Source organism: Sebastes umbrosus, chromosome 14 (genome assembly GCF_015220745.1).
Source record: "Sebastes umbrosus isolate fSebUmb1 chromosome 14, fSebUmb1.pri, whole genome shotgun sequence".
Classification (NCBI taxonomy): domain Eukaryota; kingdom Metazoa; phylum Chordata; class Actinopteri; order Perciformes; family Sebastidae; genus Sebastes; species Sebastes umbrosus.
The window spans coordinates 28,093,176-28,112,055 of record NC_051282.1 but is presented as its reverse complement, the minus strand read 5'-3'; the positions used below and the strand labels follow the sequence as shown (position 1 = coordinate 28,112,055).

Genomic DNA, 18,880 nt, shown 5'->3' with positions numbered 1-18,880 from the left:
GGATTACGCTCAAGCAGCAGTTACCAGGCTGCTATCATTGGGGTTTATATTGCTAATGAAGGATGTATGAAGTGAGAGTATAGCAAGGAGCTGCACCAGTCAACAAGAAGGCTAGCGGTACAAACATAGCTTCAGTCTCATTGGAGTTACAACCAGCTACACACAATACAGTAGGGGGAAATAAAACACCTCTAATGGGACACAAAGCCCCAATCTTTCAGGGCTTAATCATCCTGGCAGCTGAAGCAAGTCCGTATCCCAGCACGACTGTGAGCGGAGTCACCTGCTGAGAGGTGAGCCTTGGCAGCAGAGCCCCCCCCCCAAGCCTTTCCCAGGCTCTGTTCCCTTCCCACTCCCCCATGGCGGGGGGACCAGTGACCCCCACACCATCCCGCCGTGCAGCCCCAGCCGGAGCCTCGAAAGGACAGCAGGGGCCCGGGGCCCATTCGCTTCCCCGCTTTGAAACTAATCCCCCTTGCACATTGTGCTTGACGGCACCCTACCTGGCCTGCCAGAGAAGCGCCGATCCGCAGCCTCTGTGCCTGCTCTATCCGCGGCCCTATCTTTCGGACGCCGCGTGCTATTCAGAGCAGGTGATGAATGAGGGGCTATCTACAGGAAGCCGGATCCCGTCCCCCCGGCACTGAGAGGAAGGCCACAATGGACGCTTCATTTTGGCAGCCAAGAATTTACCCCTCAGGTTTTTTTGAGAGAGATTTGCTAAATGCCCTCTGAAAGGGGTAATGGGAAGAATTATAGTGGGATGAAAATGTATTTTATCTCTGTAGCTCAGTTAATGGCATGGCAGAAACACACACACACACACACACACACACACACACACACCCTCAAGATACTTCACACACTCCCATTTTTCCGGTTCATAATAGAACACCATAAAGCTCCATTAGACACTAAGCAGAACATCTTCCACATGCTGCCACTGGCGATGCTGATGTTGTCTACGGTGCGTTCCACAAGACAAGACAAATTTGCACCGCCTTCACTTTCCATAATAGATAGATACAAATGAGATCCACAGCCAGAATACGTTGTCCCACAGGGGTAGTCATACAGCAGCACAAGTTACAGCTGACAGACTGATAAGCAGGAAATTGCTTTCGAGAACTCCCCAGCAGGACAGCAGGACATGCTGTAGGACATCGTGGCTTACTGTTCGCTCCTGTTTACAATCTCGGGCCGTGGGGGGGTATTTTTTGGAGGGGATCTGAGGTGAGACGAGGACGAAGAAATGGGCAAGATAGATCCATTGTGAGAAAAAAAGAAAACAGCTAAAAGAAAAAGACGGAGAAGATGACAGACCCAGCAAGGAGCCTGGTTGTGACATCACGTAGCGCCAGCATGCAGCGGAGGATGCTGGGTGCTGCGGTTCTTAAAGGGGCCGGCGTGGCGATTTGTGTGAGGGGAAGACTGAGTCGGTTACAGCACAGCTTGGTGCCGCAGATACAGAGTGGGTCGGGTGTTACTGCACAGCACGACTCCTGTCAGCCTGGACTGACATGGTTGTGTGTGCTCGCATTGAGACAGGACAGTGAGGTAATGGGCTTCTTTCAGCCCCAGGGGGTAGGGGGGGTTGTCTGAAATGTTTGGTGAAGGAGGAGGGTGGAGAGGAGAGTAGAACAGAAGCCCTGTCTGGTCTCAGCAGGGGACGGTGGGGTGAGTGTGGGAAGAAAGACAAACCTCTTATTCCTCACTGTAGGGTTTGAACTGGAGATGGCCAGCGAGCGGCGCTGGATAGGAGTAGATTGGTCTGTGTGTACAGTAACTCCACACTTTCTATAAACTACACTCCTTAATGTCCCAATCTAACAGTCGAAGAATGACGCTGTTGAGGTCACGACTCCAAATCTGCCATTTGACCTCGGTACATCACTCCAACGTCACGAGGCAGAGCTCTGTCAGGACGCCATGACGTCCGGCTGTCAGGAGGGTCAGCTGGACAACAACTCCTTCATACATAGTTCCCCTTTTAAAGCCTCACTGAAGCTGCCCTTGAGGGGAAAGTTCTTTTGTGAGCATCTGAATGGACAAACTTGACCCCTGCAATCTTGTGACACCAAGGAGTACACACACACACACACACACACACACACACACACACACACACACACATGGGTGAACGGGTAGCCTGCCCCGTAATGTAAATGTAATGTGATTCATTCGGTGTTAATAGTAACAATCATGCTCTTGTTTTTCAGTTGAGTGAACTGGAGTCGTTTACTGAGAAACCTGGATCTCAGCAATGTTGTTTTTCCCAAATTACCCGACTGTTGAACTGGGAACTATACGACATTTAATTTAATTTACATCCTTGAAGAAACAGAAAGCTGACATAACTGTTCTACATTTGAACCCACATGAAAAAAGAGTTTGAAAATATCCAGCGTATAGAGTCACACTGTCGGACCGGTACTGTACAGAAGACACATGGACTGTGAGCTGCGCGGATCGGCTACACGGATTCGCCGTGTGTTGTCTAATTTTCCGATCCATGAGCGCAGTTCTCAGCCAAAACAGACGGTGAAAGCGATCCGTTGACGGCTGGCAGCTCTGCAGCAGCAATGCTGTCTGTGTGCACGCCACATGCGTATGTTGCTGCTCACCCATCGGTGGCCTGTACGTAACCATAGACATCCTGTGTGGGTGTGACGTAGTTTATTGGGTGTTGTCTCTCCATTGTGTGTGTGTTTATCACGGTAACGACGGTATTGTAAAATCCATGTCGTGGCCGAACGTGACACCGGTGACGGGGATGAAACCGGTATACCGCCCACCCCTAGTACACACAAAGTACTCCTGGTCACGCCTGTGTGTGTGTGTGTGTGTGTGTGTGTGTGGGTAAAAACAATGTACACACATCACAAAACGATTGTGCTCGCAGTATCTCATGAATAATCTCACGTCTTTATGTGTGTACAGATACATTTCCTCTTTCTTTCTCCACCGTTCTAACTGTGCTGCTAATGTCTCCAGCGCTCACATCAGCATCATCAGGAAGACAGGCCCTTCGTCTTCATATGTCTTTATCTTCAAGACCAAAGCCGTCCTGATGTGCTGCTAACCCTGTGTAGCTGGCTTCAACTGTCAACTGCAAAACCCCCCCCCCCCTACCCCTCCCCACACTCTCTGTAGCCGCAGATGATAATCGTCACTTCAATATTTCCTGCAACGCTTTGATTAGTTACCTGTTTTTCACATGAGATGGAATTTATGATTCATACATACAAGCTGGAGTTGGCACTCAAGACAGGTACATTTCCCACTTCCCCCAGTTAAACTTGTTTTTGAATCCTATTTCAAAAACATAGGATTCATAAACGTCATTATAATTACAAACACAAGTGTTCGGTCACGGAGCAAATCAATAACGGAGAACCATTTCTCCACTCCTTGGAAGTAACACTAGCCTCCTATCCTCCACTTATAACCATCTACAGCACATTACACGCAGTGTAAACTTCATCTGGCCCGGAAATGAGTGTTGGCACGCTTATAAACGGACAGGTTGGGTGCTAGTTTGGCGGCAGGAAATCAATCATGTTATGGATAAGGATGGGAAATAGAGATGCTACACCCGTTAGTGCTGTACTCTCTTAATTCTTCATTTAAAGAAAGAATTAAATAATTTCAGAATAATGTTTTATGTGATGGCAATTTAGGGAATCTCTTTTCACATGAGGAAATTTGTTGTTATGCAAAAAATACTTGGCAGGTGATTGGATGAACCATTTGTCGATCAAACTCTTACCGAAGCTGGCAGCTCCTCACAGGACGCTGATTGGTTCGTGCTCTGGCTTGCCGGACACAAACGCATCACTTAAAGCCTGACAAGATGGATTTTTGTGTGATATGTGATCGGCTTGCCACGGTAGTCGGTGTTACCTGTGTTACAGGGTATTTGGGCGTACACCGATTACATTACTTTTATAGAAAAGAAACACCGCTGCAAACTGAGAGTGAAAGTGTCTGCTCCGTACGGAGTCTCAGCTCAGAGCAGCAGGAGTCAGATTTCACACAAACGGGATGAGAGACAGTTGACAGACAGAACGATGGCGGAGGATTTGGTGTTAAAGCGAAAAAGGGAAAAACGCCTATTTGTCAATGTTTCCGATCTAAACCCAAAGCCATCAGGGAACCATAACTGTAATGAGGCAATCGGCGTGCGGAGGAAGGAACGGTCACAGACGGTGTGTGCAACGCAGCGTGAAAGCCCAACCGGAGAGGCCACACACACAGACATCCCATGGTAAAGTGCTCTACTGTACACATACTGAGCGTCATCTTTTCTTGTAGAATGTCCGGTGTAATCGGTGAAACCGGTGTTGTCACAAGTTTATTAACCGGTGGGAAAATGTCCTCACCATGGCTTCCCTATTATCTGATCTTGTAACATCGCTAGAATCCAGTGGCCGTGCAAGGTAAGCATGATTATACCTGAAATAACAATCCTGATGATAAGTTAAATACACCAGATTCTGAAGCCATTTTAAGCCATATTTTGTAGGGCTGCAACTAACGATTATTTTTATTGTTGATTAATCTGTTGATTATTTTCTTGATTATTTAAATTATTATTAGATTATTTTAATAGTTGACAACTAATCAATTAATCATTGCAGCTCTATTTGATTTACATAAATTATTTCAGTCATTTATCAAGTTAAAAATGCCAAATATTTGCTGCTTCCAGCTTCTTAAATGTGACAATTTTCTCATTTTGTTTGGTTTATATAATATTACATTGAATATCTTTCTATTTTGGACATGTCAAAACGTCAGCTTGGGCTGTCAGACTTTGTGACGGGCATTTTTCACAATTTTTTACACTTTTAGACTAAACTAGAGCTGCAACTAACGATTATTTTCATTGTCTATTAATCTGTCGATTATTTTCTTGATTAATCGATTAGTTCTTTGGTCTAGAAAATGTCAGAAAATGTCAATCAGCGTTTCCCAAAGCCCAAGATGACGTCCTCAAATGTCTTGTATTGTCCACAACTCAAAGATATTCAGTTTACTGATATATAGGAGAAAAGAAACCAGAAAATATTCACATTTAAGAAGCTGGAATCAGAGAATTATGACTCAAACCGATTAATCAATTATCAAAAAAGTTGGGGATTAATTTAATAGTTGACAACTAATTGATTGATCATTGCATGTCTAATATTTTTTAATCTTATATACCATTGTGATATAAATTTGTGAATTCACTAATGATAAAACATTTGTTTGAGCATTACTCCACTATAGTTGCAAACAAAGAAAGAAACTCAAAAAGGCGACTGCAGATAACCCTCTCAAAAACACCGCCTAAAGAGTTTTAGATTTGATTTTTAGATTTGATTTTTAGGTTAAAGTTCACATCTTTTATGGCTGAAATATTCAATTACATTGTTAAAGTATACAGCCGGAGATAAAAATCCCACTAGCGTGCCGGTGAGGTTAAAGTGAAATGTAAGTAATAGAAATATAAACTATGCTCCCGGCCGCCCACAATGAGACCGGCTGCCTCCGATAATATCCATTTCTGTGGTTTAATTGAATCCGATGCTCCATAAGAGATGTCCTCCTATCAGCGAGCTGGATTTCAATGAGTCGTGAAAATGGTTTCTAGACTCCTAATCGAAGAGGAGTGACAGAGATGCGATGATAAGGGGGGCCGAGCGCCTGCTATGCAGATTGCATTAGTTTTCAATTGGCAACGTTTAAGATATTTATTGAGCCGCAATCCAGGCTTAATCTAAAGCGTGTCCCTTATCATGAGAAATGAATCAGGTGGAACAGATGGGGGAGGAATAACAAGATGGATGTCAGTCGCCTCGGTTTGCTCCAGCTGCCCAAGTGTTCAATGATAATAGATAAAAAGATAACAATGTGATGATGATGATGATGAGAGACGCTGGCTTCATCATGAGCAGAGAAGCAAGACAACCTTTCACATGTGCGGTTACAGGTAGACAAACACACTGAAGACACGTGGACAGAAAGTTACTCATACGGACCTGCTGCTCGTATTTCTGTCCGAGTGCATCGAGTTGCTGGGAGAACTCTTTGGCCTGCTTCTCCCGGAGCGACTTGGATCGGATCAGGTCCTCCTCTACCTTCTCCATCTGCAGGAACGAGAAGAGAAAAAAAAGAATTCAACAAAAAATACATAAATGATACAACATTTGTGTGGCTAAATGCATTGAAATAGTGGTTAAATTAAATAGGCAACGATTTGAAAAACAGAAATGATTGGGAAGTGCTATAAAAAGACTAGAACATAAAAGAACCAGAGATGATGATGCGCTGAAACAACTCCAGTATTGTGAAGCTGCTCTGGATGAATTACTTACACATAAAAGCTGAAGGAGCTCTTAGACACACAAGTCAAAGATATTATGAGATTGGGAATCGAGCACAGTTAAATCGTATGGTACAGTATCTAAAAAAAGACACCCCACATCTCGGACTGAAGTGGAAGGGGCATTTAAAGCATTACACTTTGTGAAGTCTTAAACTATGCCTTGGCTTACATGAAAATGACTCACCCAAGAGCTGGTCAGAGGCTATAATATCAGTAATTCATAAGGATGGGAAGGATCCGCTAGATTGTGGCTCCTATCGACCAATCAGCCTGTTCAGGAATGATGCAAAGACTCTTGGCTCCATACTGTTGGATAGGATGCAGTGGACCCAAAGATTTAAGGCTGTGAACTGTATGGAAAACATAACTGCGAGACTGCAACTCCGTAGGGACATTTGTAATGTAGAATAATGTAGAAAGATGGTCTTCTGTTATATTGTACTAAAGTGAACATCTTGTAAATACTGAACTGGATCTGGAATACATTTATGTTGCTGAAAACCATACAAAATATGCAACTCAATGGACTCATTGGACATACATTTTTGTTCAAAATTCTGCTCCGTATTGTTTCATTAGTTCTAGTTGATGCTTCCATAATCACAGCATAAGTACAATAAATCTGACTCATGCAGAACTTGTAAAAATACCGTGGTGCATCTGCAGCAGAGTGATGCCGCTGTGACGTTTCTCTTTTAATTTGAAATTAATGAACTGCCATCGGGAAGAAATATATTCGTCACATTACATTAGTGTGATCTTATCGTAACAGCACATCAATATATTATCCTATTCATCAAATATTATAATTAACATTAAATATGTAATACTATAGGTCACATAAAAAATTGACATATTCACAGGTGCAAGAAAAATAGCTGCAACTCAAAGACTCGAGTAAAAGAGACGCAGTTACAAAGTCACGAGCTTCTGCCTCTTTGAGGACTTTATGCTTTTCTCGAAAAAAAGGGGATTTGACAATATTTACTCTATTTATCATAACTTCCTTGCAGCCTTTCATATTTTCTGTTCAGGTGACGATAATCAAAACAATTGGAAATGTAATTCACTGAAACGCCTCTGTATCTGGGCTAGGCTGCGCGTAACGCTCAGGAAATGCTAAATGTGTTTTGATTAATCCATTTAAAATGCTGAAGCCTCCTTTGAACTACTCAGGCAACACAGATTTGATTCCATGTGGTGCTTTCTTTTTTTTCTTTTTTCTCCCAATTCAAAATAGGGCAGACTCTTTCCTTTAAGTGCAGTCTAAAAGTGGGGATGCAGATTTTTAAAAATGAGAGAAAGACATAGAGAGAGGAAGAGAGGGATACAGATAACCCATTTAGATATAACACCGTCTGCAGACAGAGGGAGGGAGAAGATGAGAAGAAAAGATGGAAGGATGAAAAGAGGAAGTTGTACGACATTAAAGCCTTTGCAGGATAACGCAATGGAGCGATGCGTAAGAGGGGTGTGGGAAAGAGGGAGAGAGGGATGACAGGGATGCAAAAGAGACTGCTCCTCTCTTGGCTTTGATGTGGGCTGAGGATAAAGTCAGATTGGAGATTTGGGATGCCAGGGGCTCGACGGGGAAACGAGGGAACGAGCATGAGATGGGAGGATGAGAACAGGAGAAAAAGAGGAGGAGGAAGATGAGCAGGCATCTTCCAAGTAGAAAAAAACATGTATTCAAGAAGCAGGAATAACCAAGAAAGCAAACCAAAGTTCTCAGCTTTTTTCCTAGGGGGTCTTGAATGCTGTTTTTTTTCATTTGAATGGCAAAGGACCTCTCAGTTTGTTTTTTCTTCTCTGCCTTTTTTAGATGCATGCAGCACAGTTTTTTCTCTCTTGTCAATACGACAAACATTTTCACTCTGGGGGAATAAAGGTTGCTGTGTGTGCCCACAAACATTCACGCATCAATTTGACTCCCACACACAAAACGTTTTCTTACACAAAAACACACCGATTTGCCGAAAAACTTCACTAATCAGCGACTAAAACTTGCTAATCTCCCTAACATGTAGCCCTCTAAAACACTCAGGGACCACACTCGGTGCTGCCTCGTCGATACGGCGCACACACACACAGTATAGCCAAAAAAGAAAATGTTTAACAAAAACGCCTATAGCCAAACTGTCTTGTAAGACAGCGTCAGAAGTTTACAGCTGAGTGAGTATTGATCGGAGATGCTCTCCCAATGAGCAGCAGCCCACGCGGTGTGGAGCGTCGATCGTGAGGCTGGCCTGACGTACTAATTAGCTCCGGCTGCTTAATGCGAGTGACCCGTTCTCCGTCGAAGCCCGGCCGTCCCACGTCACGCCCACTGAGAGGAAGGGAGGTCAACGTGGGACGGCAGAACGCACCTGCTTAATGAGCAGGATTATAAATCATGTCATTCATTTGGGATGACTAAATGAGTGGAAATGGCCCCGAGGAGGAGAATGTTCTTCAGTACAGGAGCAGCTGAAGGGGAAGTGAAGGGGAGGAAGGGAAACATACGGAGGAATTCGAGCGCAGCCAGCGTGGCGCCCTGTTGCATCTGTGGTCAGGCTGTGTCTCTGCAACTACTACATATATGTGTGTGTGTGTGTGTGTGTGTGTGTGTGTGTGTATTGTCTTGGTTACTGCCTGTCAAACAGCTCACTCCCTTTGTGGTAGAGCAAACATAAAAAAGGGTAAAAGTGCATCTGTATTTGGCACAAAACAGGAAACAAAAAATGTGCATTAATATTAGAGACAGACTGGATGTACAGCGTGCATACATATGATAGAAAGCAGCTGTGCGTGGGTACTGCTTTGTGTTAGCTAATATACTTCAGTGTGAGTTGTACGAGTGTATCAGACCTGGAGTTTCATGTCAGCGTAGGTCTTCTCAGAGCTGAGCTCCACCTGTTTCTTGAACTGCTCCAGTGCCATATCTGCCTGCTGGATCTGCTGCCTTTGGCTCTCCCTGGCTCTGTCCAGCTGGCTCTCCATCTCCCTTCGAAACCAAACACACACACACACACAAATGAATACATGAAGAAATCCAGACGTGTTTTGTTAAGAAAGTAAAAGGGACCTTTATTTTTATAGAACTTCTCAAAACGGTAGTTAGAAAGTGCTTTCGAAGAAGGAAGAAAATAGAAAGATGGATGTAGAAATGTATGTCAAAAAGAATCGTTGCAGATTTGTGTGGTCCTGGAGACACCTACTGCAGCGGGAACGACCACAGAGGCGGTTTGGAGTACTTTGCCAGGTGTTTATATTTCTGTCTGTCTCTCTGTGGACAGATGTTTTCACCACGATAGCATCACAACAATGCAAGATGCTTCCACGAAGTTGTAGTTGAGATCAAAATGAAGACTGTGTTCAAATTAGGGGTGTAAGAAAATATAGAAAATATTGAATATCGCGATATTATGATTTGTGATACTGTATCAATTCTCAAAAACGAGATTGTTAATTAATAACAGTTAAAATGCAAAGATTGACTAAGTCAATACTTTATCTCATTTGTAAAAGGATGATGCCCTCTCAAAGTAGTGCTGTGATGTTTGATGTTACAGAGACTGTGATGAAGGCAAATGCAGATTCCACTGTTCAGCTTGCATGGAAAAAGTAAACTTGTTTATTACACGGCTGTGTTGAATACTCGATTCTGATTGGTCAATCACGGCATTCTGCAGTCTGTAATTTCTCTATAGCAGATCGTTGCTATGTATAGCAGACCGTTGCTATGTATAACTGACCGTTGCTATGGGCGCAGCTCTGATGTCGGACTCTGGCGGACCGTTTTTGATACAAAATATTGATTTCTTAAGTAAGTAGCTGTGTAGTAAGCGGGATAATGTACAGATAGCGGGTCATTGTTTCTTTTTACTATGACAGTTTTCCTAAAATTAGGTTAAAAAAATTTGCAATATATCGCCTTGCTTGTGGTATCGCAATATATTGAATCGTAGCCCCTGTATCGTGATACGTATCGTATCGCCAGATTCTTGCCAATACACAGACCTAATTTGAATAGTGAAAAAAGGGTTTAAAATGAAAATTAATATTGGATTGTGAAAAAGAGTCTCACAGCGTCACTTTCATTAATTGAAAATGAAATATATAACGTTAGGTCAAGCTGAACGGGGAATAATTCAGCAACAACCGCAATGACGGCAGAGAACGTTGCCGCAGAGGGAGTGACACCGTGTCCTAACAGCAGGCGGACGATAGATATTCAAATAGTTAGAGTGTTTATTTAGAAGGAATATCAATTTTGGCCAATTTGGACAGTCCTAGTTGGAAGATGGGTGTGGTCTGAGCAAGGTCGCCGGAAGTACAGGGGTAGGAAGTGGGGAAGCGGTCATTAGCCACTTTACGCCCCTGGCACGATTTGGCGTCACGGCTGGTGCGATCCCAAGATGGTCTCTAGTTATATCTGTCATTCTTACTTTATTGGAAAGAATAGAGTGAAGAGTGACGGGATAGTAATTTACAATTCTTCAGTATCCATCACCTTGTGTGTGTGTGTGTGTGTGTGTGTGTGTGTGTGTGTGTGTGTGTGTGTGTGTGTGTTCCATGCAGGTACGCGGCTACTGGCGGATGTCAGGTCGTAGCGTTGGAGTGCTGAATGGATTGACAGGCATACTGAGAGGGGCAGCCTCACACTGAGAGCTGTCAGCGCTCAGCCACGAGGCCCAGCCACGACATCATCTACAGTAATACCAAGCAGCTGTCAAGAAGTACGCACCGAGGGCGTGTGGGGACAGGAGTGTGTGTGTCGGGGCGGATGGAAACAAGGGTAGAAAGAACGAGAAAAGCTAGAAGTGAAGGGAGAGGACGAGGGTGTCATTTCTGTAAACCACCTGAGAATTTTAATGTTGTCTACTAATGTCCTGAACCTAATTTCACCGAAAGAGAATTACACACGTGTATGTCAAAAATAGTAAACATAAAAAAAGATTTGAGGTCCAACTACCTCATTTCTACCGTAACATGATTTTTAGCCGCCTAAAAAGTACAAATACATTTCAGGCTTTCTATAAAGCCCTTTATATTCATAACGGATGAGTAAACTCATGCATAATAACACATGACTTGGACTCAGACTTGACTATGAGCAATCATGTCAACATGCGCTCACATCTGACACGTTTTATCAGATCCAAGTGTTTGTCGTATGATATTCATACTGGATTTGGAGTGTTACAAGTTGACTCCTAAATCTATTATATGACGGTTCTTGAAAAGAATGTGTTCTGGATAATATCACTGTCTTTAAATATTTACTGTTTATCATTTAGTGCATTTAGTTTTCACTAGAGTTTCAACGATTTATCGATAGTTGTCAACTATTAAATTAATCAATTCCAGCTTCTTAAATGTGAATATTTCCTGTTTTCTTTACTCCTCTGTGACAGTAAACTGAATCTCTTTGAGTTGTGGACAAAACAAGACATTTGGGGACGTCGTCTTGGGCTTTTGGGAAACACTAATTCACCATTTTTCACCATTTTCTGACATTTTACAGACAAAACAACTAATCGATTAATTGAGAAAATAATCAACAGATTAATCGACAATGATAATATATGCCTTAATGACATAGAACATTATCTAAGACATTTAACAAACACTTTTCTCCACAAAGAATCACTCAAAAGCACCACTTTAAATCTCGTGTTTACCAGAGATGTGCTCATAAGTTTCTTAGAAATATGTCATTCAGCATGAAAAAAAGCATAAAAAACAACTAAAGAAATCTCAGTCGACGAAGACCAAAACGACCGAGTAGCCGACTAATCGACTAATGGTACGTGTCCAGAGCCTCCGTGCTTTCCACGCTCCCCATTCATTGTCTATGTAAGCAGCGCAATGCATTCTGGTAGCATGGCGTCGCGATTCGAGAGACTAGGTGTCACGACGCCCGCTCCTCATTTGCATAAAGTTGAGGGCTCGTCTACTTTATGTAAATCACAGGTGTCCGACGCGACTCGCCGCCTCTCGAAACTTCCGAGGATCTTTTAAAATAAACGTTGTCGATCCAGAATAAAGACAGATTCATCAACTGCATGGCTTATTTCTCGCCTCAAATGTTTTCAGAAACACATTTCAGTGAACTATTTACGTGAAATAAGAGAAGAAAGTTTCCAAACGAGCCTTCATACTGGTTCCGGTTTGAAAGCTGGGAGCAGCAGCAAACGGCGGGAAAGCGTTCGTCCAATCAGGAGCCGGGTGCCTTGTTTCTAGGGACAGCCCACCAAGCGTCCAATGTTGGGAAGCGTCGCGTCCCCTCGCGATAAAAAACGCCCCTGTGGACACGTACCATAAGAGGAGGTAGCCCTAACGTCCACACATATAGTCTGGGTAAATAAGTTAGAATTATGTACAATAAATATTTATATGTCCTCTCCATGAGCACAGAGAAGCATCCAAACAAAATCAAATACAGTACAATGAAAAAAGATTCTTAAAAACGCCTCTTTGGGAGCTACACCGAGGATAACTTTATGAAACTGGGCTGGATGATAAAAACATGCACGTCCAATCAACAACAGGCTGTTTTATGGTAATAAAATGATTTTATGGTAATAATGTTAACCTCATTGAAAACTTCAGCACAAAGTGAAGCACTTCTTCTAGGCAGCAAAGACACAACTGCTTCTCCTTCCAAGACCTTTCTTCTGATTAGTGCACAACGATGACGATGTCGGGGAGAGAATATGAGAATATGACTTATGGATTTTTACAGTGTGCGCTGTGTGTAGTACTACAGTGTGTGTATGTGTGTCTTGCTGTGCTCGTCTCCGGCTCCCTTGTAAATTAACACTCGTTGTGTGGATAATTATTCCCCCGTGGACAGACAAGCGGGAGGAAGAATGAATTTTTGGCCAGTGGGTGAGACTTTAAACCAATTAGAAGAACAACTACGACAAACAGGCACACAACGGGTGGTGGGGGGAGGACTGTCAAGTGTGTGAGAGTGTGTGTGTTATAATTCGTAAAGGATATGGTCCATTAACACAGTCATGAAAGCATGGCAGCTAGTACTGTGTCACGAAAACAAACTATACCTACAGAGAAAACTACAGCCAGAACACATTCACAAAGTTTGCTTGTTTTCTTGTTAAGTGATTAATCACTTCCCGTAATCAAAGTTTATAAAGATAGAACACAGAAGGACAAAAAACAGAGAAAGTCAGAGGAGATAAAAACAGCAAAATGAGAAAAAAAAAAGGTAGAGAACAGAAGCAGAGGATTGAAAGAGGAATGTGCAAGCTTTCTCTCCTCTTTATAGTGTTCTGTCTCTTTGTAATTTTGGTCTCTCTCATGTCGGACATCAAACGACAAAGAAATTGTTTTTTCTCTCTCTCTCTCTCTCTCGCTCTCCCAATTTTGTGTACTCTGTAATTATTAATCAGTCTCGTTGCATGACTGCCTTCCGGGCTCAGGCAGACACAAAAGGATATGTGGAGAGACTACGATGGAAAAAAAAAGAGGAAAGAGAGGGGAAGATGGAAAAGAGGATGTCACAGAAATAGCAAGTTTTTTAAACTTCCAAGAGCAGAGCAGAAATGAATTGGGTGTGTGTCTCGCTTGAGAGACGACAGCGCTCGTGTGTGTGTGTGTGTGTGTTTGCTCGCGCGCATGTGCGTCTATATGTGCCTTTGTTCGTGAGCCACAGTCACAAAGTCTATGTGTGACTGACAACTCTACTCAAGGAATGACTAAGTTGGAGCTGGGCCTGTACCTCTGAGGATACACCAGAAAAATTCACTGCAAGTATGTGACACATTGGAACATATTATGCTCTAAAGCTGAAGAGAGCAGGTGAACACATGGCACCTTCACTGACTCCTCTGAGAATAACTCTAACTGTGTGTGTGTGTGTGTGTGGTCACTGGAGCGGTAGACAGCGTGTCACCATCAATAACAGAGCAATGACGGTGAGATGAGAGGACTGGGGAAAAGAGTCAGGGAGGCCTGGCAGGGAGAACCCAGAGAGGGTAAGGAAGGCGAGGGGTGCCAGCGCCAGGGCGGCCCGTTGGCTTTAAATGGATCTCTGGTCAGAAAAGTGGAAGGAGAGGAGGCTCAAATTAAAGATGTGCCTTCTCCGAAGAGGAAGTCCTCTCATCCCTCAATCCTAAACGGCTGTTTAAAAGGGAGGAAGAGAGGGAGGCGAGGAGAGAGGAGTGTTTGTGCTAGAGAGGGTGAAAAGAGCTTCCGCCATCCAGCCGCCTGGCAGACAGGAGGGGTGCAGGGATGCCGGCGTTTTCCGGACTGCCCTAACCACACAAACGCCACGTGCCGCCTGTGTGTGAGCGTGCACCACGTGCTGGATACACAGAGACAAGGAACTCACTGTATATAAACATTTACATACAGTTTAATACAAGAGTAGACATTAAAGTCAATGCACACACAACTCTAATTGCCTGTGCAAATATTCTTTTCATGTAAGCAGAGTATTTAAGAATTGTATGGGCTGTGATGTGGGTGGAGCGGCGCATGGAAAAGACTGACAAACAGACTAGAATGCACGCCTGCATGCGGATGCCTCTGGTCTCTAGTATAAAAAGACAGAGAGAGCGAGAGTGAGTGTGTGTGTGTACACGTGGTGTGTGTGCATGCGAGCGCCCGCGCATCTGCGTCTGTGAGCTCATCCAAACGGAATGATAACGAATCCACAGACACATCAAAGGGGCCTGGAAAAAAAAAAGAGGGAGCACATAAAAAGAGAGAAAATGCAAAACTGAAATATTCAGCGCCCTCTGAAGAAAAAAAAATAAAACAGGCTTGGTTTTCATCCCCAGAGAAAGAGAAAGGGAGAGAAAAAAAAGACAGAAACAGACACAGAATAAGAGACAGACCACAAATAAGTGAACACAAAAGAGAGACAGTACAAGGGCATGAAAATATTAAAAGACAGAGAGAGAGAGAGAGAGAGAGAGAGAGTTAAAAAGAGGGAGTAGAAAACAGAGAATCATTGAGCTTGATGGCTTTAAAACTGCCTACAAATGTGGCTTGTTTATAAACAGCATTTCATATGAAGATATGAAACAAAAAATGGCCACGTAGGTAGAAAGAAAGAGGCATCTTTATTATCATCTGTCTCCCACAGTAGCATCAGTGCACACCAGTCATCTGGGCGCTCGCAGGGAACAGTCGCCTCACTAGTAGTGCAAACAGACCAGCCTCTCCTAAAATCAGTCAGCATTACACAAATGCTAACTCTTAAATTACCTTCCTGTGCAGTTTTTCCAGTATTTATACCAGGGATGTCACACGATTCAAATATTTAATCGCGATTAATGGCAAATTAATCGCACATTTATCTGTTCAAAATGTTCCTTAAAGGGAGATTTGTCAAGTATTTAATACTCTTATCAACATGGGAATGGGCAAATATGCTGCTTTATGTAAACGTATGTATATATTTATTATTGGAAATCAATTAACAACACAAAACAATGACAGATATTGTCCAGAAACCCTCACAGGTACTGCATTTAGCATCAAAAATATGCTCAAATCATAACATGACAAACTGCAGCCCAACAGGCAACAACAGCTGTCAGTGTGTCAGTGTGCTGACTTGACTATGACTTGCCCCAAACTGCATGTGATTATCATAAAGTGGGCATGTCTGTAAAGGGGAGACTCGTGGGTACCCAGAGAACCCATTTTCATTCACATATCTTGAGGTCAGATGTCAAGGGACCCCTTTGAAAATGACCATGCCCGGTTTTCCTCACCAAAATTTAGCATAAGTTTGGAGCGTTATTTAACCTCCTTCACGACAAGCTAGTATGACATAGTTGGTACCTATGGATTCCTTAGGTTTCTTAGTTTCATATGATACCAGTATGTTCACTCTAGCTTTAAAACTGAGCCCGCTGCAACTTCCGATTGCAAGTTGCGTTAAAGCGTTGAAGAAATTAGTCGCGTTAACGTGTTATTATCGCCTTAACATTGACGGCCCTAACTCATACCGGTCCCATAGTTTAGAGTTGTTCAATTAGTTGATCAACAGAAAATGAATCGGCAACTATTCGGTTAATCGAATTACTGCTTTTTTAAGAAAAATGCCACAATTTGGCTGGCTACAGCCTCCGTTGTGGTTGCAAATGTGATTACTTTCTAGCCTTCTATGACAGTAAAGTGAACATTTTGGAGTATTGAACTGTTGGTAGGGCAAAAGAAGAAAAATGAAGACGTCACCTTGAACTCCGGGGAACTGAGATGGACATGTGTCGACATTCTCTGACATTTTTTGGACCAAATGATTCATCGAAAACGTTACAGCGACAGCCCTACACAGATTCATTTCAGAGAAAGGTCAAACACTGGATAGCGTTAGCCGCAGATCACTGGACGCCGCAGAGGGGAAGGGGCTTAGTGCCGCGCTGAAGCGTTGGTGGACATGACAGATGACATTTCTATTCATCTATACAAACAGTCTCCTATGACGCTCATGCTCTCCCATCAACACCGGGGATGAAAGCAGCGACTTTCCCTCGCGCTGGTTAGTGTGTCAAAGCCGACTGCACACCCTAAGGAGGGAGAGAGGGATGAAGAGGAATCTGCTGCAGCCCGGGCTGACAGTACCACTATGTGGGTGGATAAACATGTGGGTGGGACAGAACAAGAAGACATAATACATGTTTGTCTCCTACTTCAAAATGGCTCTGGACTTCAGTTAGTTATTTAGTAGTTCTACACAACTCGTTCTTTACTGGCAGAAGAGAGGAGAGGAGAGGAGAGGAGAGCAGAGGAGGAAGGAGAGGACACAAGAGAAGACGAGAAGAGAGAAGAGAGGAGAGGAGAGGAGAGGAGAGGAGAGGAGAGGAAGGAGAGGACACAAGAGAAGACGAGAAGAGAGAGGAGAGGAGAGCAGAGGAGAGCAGAGGAGAGGAGAGGAGAGAGGAGGGAAGAGGAGACGAGAGAAGAAAAAGGTGAGGAGACAAGAGACAAAGAGAGGATAAGAGGAGAGAAGACATTGAGGAGAGGAGACAAGAGAAGAGGAGAGAAGACATGAGGAGAGAAGAGGGGAGGGGAGAGGAGAAGAGAGGAAAGGAGACAAGAGAATATGAGAGGAGAGAAGAGGGGAGGAGAGAAAGGAGAGGAGACAAGAGATGATGAGAGGATGAGAGGAGAGAAGACAAGGAGAGGAGAGGAAAGAAGAGAAAGGAGGAGACAAGAGATGATGAGAGGAGAGAATACAGGAGGAGAAGAGAGGGGAGGAGGGGAGAGGAAGGGAGAGGAGAGGAAAGAAGATAAAGGAGAGGAGACGAGATTATGAGAGGATAAGAGGAGAGAAGACACGAGGAGAGGAGAGGAGAGGAGAGGAGAGGAGAGGAGAGGAGAGGAGAGAAAGGAGAGGAGACAATAGAAGACATGAGGAGAGGAGAGGAGAGGAGAGAAGACATGAGGAGAGGAGAGGAGAGGAGAGGAGAGGTCTTACTCGTGAAGGATTGGAACAGGGATTTTCTTCGCTGTGCATTTAGATGCTATTTGGCTTCATGAATTATGCAGACTGCAGCATAATAATGTTAAATCAATGAGGCACGAGTCCCTAAAGTAAACATCCTGTATTTACATATCCCACATATTATACAATGGGAAGCTTTATAATGAAACAATGAAAGCCCTAAAGACAATCTATCCAGATTGACTTGTTTCAGCGCACATATCAACCATAATAATACTGTCAGTGCATATTTGTAAGTAAGCTAGCACGATGCAGAAAAACCGTCAAATCTGGTTATGTGTGATAATCACGTAGGCATGGCGAAGCATTTAACGTCATTACGCCATGATGTGGAAATGTCACAACATCAATCAGGCGCACATATTAAGTGATACGAGACACTGCGATGAACAGATATGACAAATTAGAGCGGAATAACCAAATGCCAGGATAACCATTAACTTATTTTCCAGGGTAGAAACTTATTATCTGCCTCATTATCGGTCCACTTGCTCCATTAGGCATTCCTACAGTACATCTAACACTAAAAACATCAGCTTTAGTTCCCTGTTTTTTTTGGGGGGAGGGGTGGGGTTTCATTTTATATACTTATGAATTCAATTAATATAAAACAAGCAAGAGTATCTGAGGATGCAGCTGTCTTTAACTCTGACAACCTTGGCTATAGGACCCAGTTAAAAGCGCTCTTTACAATTTTCCTTTCGTCAGGTCTGTGGTATCGAACTGGCGCTTAACCCATCTCCATCCTCCTCTTTCAATGCCGTTGCCATGGGAGTAAATATTGAGCCCCGGTGAAGCTTTTCAATATTCAGGATCCATACCTCCACCTGCTCCTGCACCTCAACACTAACTGGGGTTGCAGGCTGCGCAGCCTCTGCTCGACCACCTCTGGTCCCTCTCCGGACCACCACCACCACCACCACCACCTCCACCCCTGCTTCCCTCCATCCCTCCTGTCATGGGAGAGGAATGCTGAGAAAGATAAGACCACTTCAAAGACACACAGAGATGTAGGGCATGCATGTGCACACACACAGAAG

General features: G+C 43.5%; 1 protein-coding gene across 2 annotated transcripts in view; it reads right to left on the bottom strand.

Moving 5' to 3' along the window:
* Window positions 1-18,880, bottom strand: part of cep112 (centrosomal protein 112) — a 148,976-nt gene that overhangs the window by 76,396 nt on the left and 53,700 nt on the right. For both annotated transcript variants that reach the window (XR_005209821.1, XM_037791753.1), the window contains exons 18-19: window positions 9,221-9,356; window positions 6,027-6,134 (exon numbers count right to left, since the gene is read on the bottom strand). Coding sequence is in view for 1 of the 2 variants with exons in the window: in XM_037791753.1 (XP_037647681.1) it covers window positions 6,027-6,134; window positions 9,221-9,356 (244 nt within the window). In the remaining variant the exon portion in view is untranslated. The remainder of the gene's footprint in view (window positions 1-6,026; window positions 6,135-9,220; window positions 9,357-18,880) is intronic.